This window comes from Papilio polytes, unplaced genomic scaffold (genome assembly GCF_000836215.1).
Source record: "Papilio polytes unplaced genomic scaffold, Ppol_1.0 DF823923.1, whole genome shotgun sequence".
Lineage (NCBI taxonomy): Eukaryota > Metazoa > Arthropoda > Insecta > Lepidoptera > Papilionidae > Papilio > Papilio polytes.
The window spans coordinates 3,066,407-3,074,113 of NW_013525281.1; the positions used below are offsets into that span (position 1 = coordinate 3,066,407).

Genomic DNA, 7,707 nt, shown 5'->3' on the forward strand with positions numbered 1-7,707 from the left:
TATCCTCCACATCTATAGCAGATTTTATCGAGATTCGTTCAGCAGTTTAGGTTACAAACTCTAACAATCTTTCATCAATTTAGACTTTCGTATCGATTTTTTTTTATTCGAAGAGTTCACTATTGAATACTGAGTTTACGAAATTTGACATAACTCTTCAAAAAAATCGTTCCCCCACTTATATGTTTTTAATTTTACACTATACCAGTATAAAGTGTTAATATTTCGAAATACGATTTTTAATCAATTCTATTTTTATGGTAGTATAGTTTCATGACATGAAAGTAATAACTGAAAGCATATTCAGTTTTAACAAAGAGAAAACATTTCATAAAAATCCATAACATTGTGAGTATTTTTTACTCTGGAAACAAAGCAAATGTAACGGGAAACTTCGTGCACAATCCTCGTAATAACATCGAATGGTGATAAATAAAATCGGTTCGCAAAATTCCTCAATTATCTTTGTGCTTTGACAACGCGATTCATATGAAACCGTATACGTTAGGCAATACGTTCGCCGGTTGACAATTGATTAATGCAATTTCTCTACGTCGCGACGTCGGAATATGGGATTAGCGTGGGTGGGATCTGGTTTAGTACAAATCTATCAGTAACATCGAATACGTTACGTTATAATTAATTAATTAATACGATAAGATTAAATGTTATTTTATTTTATTTTTTTTTATTTCATGTAATATAATATAACGTCGTCAAAAATTCAATTAAATCAACTGTTAAATATGCTCACCACTATATACAAAAGTATTTTCAAACTGTTACTTAATCTATACTCTATACTAATACGATAAAGCGTAAATACACTTCGTGACGTATGACGTCATTAGACTTAAGGTGTAATTTGGATAAAAACGTCATGCGGGAAAGGGACAAAAACTACAAGCTGGTAACATTAATGAAGCAAGGTTGCTTGAAACAAAGAATTGTTTATAGAGTTAAGATTCTAAACATAAATTCGGAGGAAGTCTGTGGCAACGGAACAACATTCTACGTTTGCTAGAATATCGTTGTTTTTAAACCATTCTAAAGAGTTAAATGTTAAAGAATATCCAACAATGGCTTTACCATTACATTTTTAAGTCAATACATAATCAAAGACAAGAAAAAAAAACTAGTTTGTTAATTATTAAAACATAAGTCAATTAAAGTACAAACATCTTAAAAAACGAAATAAAAGAACATTACTAATAACTGTTTATCCAAGTATTTTGGGAGACATAAGGCGTGTTACGTAGGTATATGGTAGACGGTGTTCTCTAAAGGTGGAATTCGGAACCGTAATAAACTTTGAAAGGGCTGTAAAAGAGCAATAACTGTAACTCGGGAAGAGTCCTGATTTTAGTGGCAAGGAGGGACCGCGCCTTACCTTAACCTATTAATTGATCTATAGCACAACAGCCTATAACATAACATCCACACGTGATGTAACATCTTACTAAAATAATTAATGCAAAAGTTTTGATTGATGTATGAATATTTATTACCATAGAATGGAACTGCTGAAGGGATCTGAATGAAATTTGTAACTAAAATAAATTACAGACTCAAATAACGCATAGTAATTAAATTAAGCAAATACAGCATAGAGTTGATTTTTATTTAAACAAAATTAATATTTCTGTTACTTCTAGTATTTCGTTTAATTTTGAAATAAGCGCCATCTATAAAACAAAATCGACACGTAAGCTATTTCTATTAACAGAAAGTAAATACAATTTTTACCGATAGATGGCAGACTTAAAAAATATTTCACGCCATCTTCATCGGACCTGATTTGACTGTAAAACGAAATCAGATATTGCTACATTTTAGAGTGCATAATAATTATAATCTAAGAAATTTTAAATCAAAGACACCCTCCGCGTGGAATAGAAAAAACTTAATTTTCAGCCTATGTGTTTCCAGAATATTCTACAACTATGCCAAAGAGCCATCTGTTGAGCCCTTTTGAAAACACGTAGAACATGACTTTTAACTACACAATTCGACTGTTCCGTTATAACTGCATTTGTAACCGAACATGTGTAACGGGTTTAAATAATTTGAAACTGCAAAGGCAACTTCATGATTTTCTCTAACTAAAATTCATTGCAAATATCATAGATAACCCAGGCTTCAACAGCAGTAAGTGTAGAGCTTTTGTTTAAAAAGGGAATATTCAATATGCTATGATTACTGACATGCTACATAACAAAGTGTGTTTACGTTTTATTATAATATATAATAAAACGTAAAAACTGTTTCCGTGCGGCTTATTCCGCATGAAATTATGAAATTTTTTTTTATTGTTTACATGTGTCAAATTGACAATTGCAAACGTCAAAATGACATGACATAACAAACCATGGCAACCTTGCTTCCTTGATGTTGGCAGCAACTTAAGGTCTCTTTCCCACATTAGGGTTCTTATCCAAAATATTTACCCCCAAAGTTTAATGGCGTGAAAATATAAAGCATAAATCGTAAGGCTTTTTATTAAAAGAAGGGTTATTCAAAAATATGCTGTAATTGCTGACATCTTAGGCAACAAAGAAGTGTGTGTTTACGCTTTATTATAATAGTAACAAAGTGTGTTTACCCTTTATTGTAAAAATATAGATTGTAAAAATACTTACAAAGACTAGCATAATGAAGAAGGCGGCGATGTAGGAGGTGCGTGACGTCAACATCGAGACAAAGCGATAGTGTTCCCCGGTTATCACGTTCCTGCAACAAATACATATTAGGATGAGTCTCCACTGTATTGAAATATCTTTTATATCATTGCTATCCCTCTCATTCTGTTAGAATGAAACAAAGATAACAATTATGTTACAACAGTCGAATTACAGTTATAAGCATTAAAAATTGTATATCTAGTTAGAGGTCTTCCTGGACCTCGTCGCTGTAGAATAAAAAAATGCTTTAATTGCTAAGATTACTAATTATTGTTTGCTTTAATTAAATCAAAAATCTTTCTATTAAATTAAGAAAAAAAAGAAAACCTACTTTTGGTCAGCCTTTTTAAGAAAAACGAAAAATCACTGTTTGGTGGACTTATATACTTAGTGAAGGCTTGATTTAAATGAAATTAGATACTAGCTGAGATAGATTATATGTATTTAAGACCATAAAAACTATAAATAAAGAATTTTAAAGGTTTAAAAAACATTCAAAATCTAATATTGAAAAAAATTGGATCAAATGGCATCTATTTCGCATAAAAAAAGAATCTCATAAATCGGATCATAAATCTCATAGTAATCAATATATATTCATCAAAAACCAATCAAATGGAAACTTCATTCTTTTTGAAGTTAGTTAAATACCATTAAAAAAAATTAAAAACCTATCTTATTTAAGACTAGCTACAGCTCGCGACTTCGCCCGCGTAAAATATATCCTATGTTATTTACTGATAACGTAGCTTTTTAATGGTGAAAGATTTTTTGAATTTGGCCCAGTAGTTTTTGAGTTATTTCAATACAAACAAAAATCCAAATCTTTCCTTTTTACAATATTATTACAGACAGGTAAATTAGGCAGGTATTACTATGGCTTTCTTACCTTAAATAACCTTTATTGTCCTCTTGTTCGGCCAATGTCTTTATTGAGGCCATAAGCAGGTCATCATACCCCAGAAACTCGTCCAGTACAAAACGGGAGAAGGAGTCTCCAAAGCAGGCATCTTTCTGCGGGTCCAATGTCACTATTTTCACGGGTATCTTGAAGTGCAAACGAGCACTCGGCGTTAGTCTTAGGAAACCATATTCTAACGAATACTCGAGGATGTAATCTTCTTCTGGAATTTAGAATAATAAAGCTAAATTAATATAAATAATTGTTAGATATCTAAATTAACAAAAAAACTTTGTAGTCTTATTAAATTGTAAAAATACAATTTCTTACCTCTTGACGTATCATTTGCTGGTGCCACATCAAGAGGTTCCTAGAAAAGAAACATTAAAATCATCATTCTATCAGCGCCATCTATTACCATAAAATGTATTTATTTTCGTAAATGACTTGCAAAAAACACAAGGACATCAAGTTTGGTATAGTTGTCGTTAAAATGTAAATCTTATCTTACTAATATTATAAATACGAAAGTTTAGATGGATGTATGTATGGATTAGTTTGTAGTGTAATGTCCTGAACGGATCACAACAATATTTGACATAGATGTAAAGTGAGAGCATATTTGTTCTTCAAGATTATCTTAAGAACACTACTTACTACTCCGGAACCACATTTTTTTTTTAAATTCCACGCTGACTGACTCACGCGTGAACGCAAGTATTACTATAAAATCATACCTCAGGTATTATAGGATCAGCATCCAATTCATCAACAAGTCCCATAATTCCTTGCCATATTGAAGTCGAGGGTTCCACATCTACGACTGGAAATATTGTTGAATTAAGATCTGGCTCTGGATTATCTGGCAACTCGTCCGATTTGCTTTCAAGAAAGTACGCAGTCTCTATAACTTGATCGGGTGGATGTTCATCTGTATTCTCATCAAGAACTTGGGTGATGTTTCCATAGTCAGTGCCATCTCGTAAATACTCATCTTCCTTTATATCTTCATTGGATGACGATTCTATATTGATGAATCTGTTAATATAGTAACAAAGAGTTAGTATATACCTTAATATGTGGCAAAAAAAGTACAAAAACCTCTGGACTTCATCAAGTGGTACACTCAGTTGATAGTCACCGAGATAACACTGATTATGTAAGAGACTTATCTACACTACTATTATAAAGAGGAAAGAAAGGTTTGTATTTGTGGATTTTTGTATGTTTTGAAATATCTCAAGATCTCAAGACCAATTTAAAAATTATTGCACCGTTAAAAACCTGTATTACCAGTGAGTAACATAGGCTATATTTTTACTATGGTTATTTAATTCACGAGTACGAAGTCGAGAGAAATAGTTAGTATGCCAATAAACTTTTTAAGAAATATTTTTGCCACAAACAGATGTGGCAGTATTACAAAAAATTTTAATGGAAATAGAAAGCCTAACTTTGTTACAAAAAATAACAATTAAAAACACCAATTTAGTGCATCAAAATCGAAAACTGGTGTTTTCAAATGTTTTTTGTCTCTAGATCCTTTGGTATTTCTTGTATAAATGGTTAATGACCTTGGTTTATTGTTTTTGCTAGTATTATTAACATATTATTACATATTTCTTCATACACATTGCAGATAAGAAAAATTGTTAGAAGGTCAAAACTCGAAAGAAAATGTACTTAAAATAATTTATATGTTTAAGCCACAATTCACAGATTGTTTATATAGGCCTAATTTTAGTCCCTTTTCCTTTCCACCCTTTTTTTCAGAGGAGATGGTGGGATGGAAAAGTGGATTTGACGATGTAGGAGACATACAGGAAGGGGAAATGTCCTCGTGCGTCTCCTCCTCTGTTAACTAAGGGTAGGCAACGCATCTGCAATTGCGGATGTTTATGGGCAGCGGTCGCTTTCCATTTTGGTGGATTCAGGTGGCCTCTCGCTTGTTTGCCACCTTAGATTATAACAAAAATATCAAAATCACTGTTTTTTTCAAAACAGTGATTTTTATATTAGATTACTAAAAGTAATTAAAGAATATGAATTGATATTGGCATTATAGATAAAGAATAATGACAAAGAGGTGCAGTCAATCAACCACTTAACCTTTAAATATCAGTCAACCTGACTTGGGAAACATAAGAAAAAAATATATATTATCATCCACATACTAACATTTTTTTATACAATTATGATATTTATAATTCTAAATTAGTCATTATGAGTCAGCAATAAGATTTAAAATGATTTGCTTGAATCATTTTAAATATGTGTTCTGTAAAACCATCTACAAAGATAAAAAGAAAAATAAATACATTAAATTTAAATTGCCTTATCTGAATATATTTAAGACTAGCTGTTGCTCGAACTTTGCCTGCGTGAAATTAAAAAATATGCCTATGTTACTCACAGATAAATTACCTTTCTAACGGTGAAAGAATTTTAAAAATTAGCCTAGTAGTTTTTGAGTTATTTCAATACATACAAAAATATCAATCTATCGCAAAAAAAAATATGCCATTAACTTATTGACTCCTATCTTACTTAAAGTATTTCTTTTTTGATGCAATACTAATATAACCTTTGGGTAATGTTAAATGTACAAATACAAATGACAAATTTAAATTGTAATTATACAAGACAATAAAACAGTGCTTTCCACTCATAGAGCCACTACTAAACAATAATTTGTGTCCCTTAACATAATACTTGGTACAAACTTTAAAAAGGAAAATAAACTCAACTAACAAGTTAATAGCTCTGAACTTTGTTAACTGTTTACGAATAAAATGGTTTTTTTTAAGGGGGAATGAACCAATTTATCAAATGCCACATCAAATTCAATTTTAACATGTACTCACCCTTCTGTAGCTAACATTCCGAGCATTGAATTGAATTCTTCCTTATCCCTTTTCAGTTTTCTTTCCTTTGCATAGCTTTGTTCAATAGTATAATCATGAGCAGGGTTCTTCAATATTTCCACACGAAGGATGCCGTGTCGTGGCCATGAGTCTTTCACATGATTCAAACAAGTAGTAGGAGTTCTTGAAAATGCTATATGAATATATGCAAGAACAAAAAAAGCAACAAGGGCTTTCAGTAGCACGAGAAATTCAAAAAATCTTCTAACTGGTCTCGGAAATGTTCTTGCATATGCTACTGCAAATTTGAAGAATAAGGCATGGAATAGCCTCTCTCTGACGTTGAATAGAGGGTTTTGATTGTTATTTCTGTTTGTACGATTCATCATTTGATTTACTAATGGACCTCCGGGGAAAATATTATTTTCAGGGTTAACACCAGGTGGCAAATTATTCATTACGTTAGGCCGACCAGCGTTACTCATCGCTGTGCAATTTGCACAGATATGCACAACTTGTTAAGGATATACTATTTTTAATGTTAGGATATCCACATTTTATAGAAACCCTAAAAAAAATCAATCATGAAAACTTATCTTAGTTCGACACTCAACGTCAAAGTTTATCTTTTAGAGCAAAAAATATTAGTTTTCGGACATTAATATGTCTAAATCGATCTGAATTTGGCATTGACCCTAGATTAGGAAATAATGGCGTATTTGATCACTGGCTCGAACAGAATTCATTAACACGCAATAATAAATACTGTGCACATTGCAATGAAGGGAACAGTTATACAGATGATCATGAAATTACCTACAAAAGTAAAAGTTATCAACAATCAAAATAGTACCTAAATGTCAAATACACTTTCACAACACTGTTACATAAGACTTGCAAAACTATTTCTTCAGCTAAATTTGTAACGATGCAACAAAGGGAACCTTTGAAATCAATTAAATGTGAAAAATAAATATATTATGCCACTGTTTAATCAACACATGAATTAATACAAGAACTGTCAAATTCTTGACATGTCATTCCATATGTTCCTGTGTTCATTGTTGTCATGTTGTCAACGGTGCGTTCACGTCAAACAATATTTGATCTGTAAAATTAGTTCCTGGAATTGCTTCCTAAATAAATACAAAAAACCTCATTTTCTTGATTGGGATATTCCAGTGGGTTTGGAAGTTTGGAACTTATAACAAACACGTTCGTAAATGTGATTTCTAAGATGTATACAAAAGAGGGTCATTTG

At 31.5% G+C, this 7,707-nt stretch overlaps 1 protein-coding gene across 3 annotated transcripts in view; it reads right to left on the reverse strand.

Moving 5' to 3' along the window:
• LOC106102480 (membralin) overlaps positions 1-7,475 on the reverse strand; it is a 66,650-nt gene extending 59,175 nt beyond the window's left edge. Inside the window, exons 1-6 of one of the 3 annotated variants that reach the window (XM_013281978.1) lie at positions 7,300-7,475; positions 6,447-7,014; positions 4,320-4,620; positions 3,913-3,952; positions 3,571-3,805; positions 2,640-2,730 (exon numbers count right to left, since the gene is read on the reverse strand). In XM_013281978.1, the coding sequence (XP_013137432.1) occupies positions 2,640-2,730; positions 3,571-3,805; positions 3,913-3,952; positions 4,320-4,620; positions 6,447-6,931 (1,152 nt within the window). In that variant the 5' untranslated portion in view covers positions 6,932-7,014; positions 7,300-7,475. Of the gene's footprint in view, positions 1-2,639; positions 2,731-3,570; positions 3,806-3,912; positions 3,953-4,319; positions 4,621-6,446; positions 7,015-7,262 lie in introns of all 3 variants that reach the window. The other 2 variants (XM_013281980.1, XM_013281979.1) reach the window with 2 other exon arrangements.
• Positions 7,476-7,707: the final 232 nt, after the last annotated feature.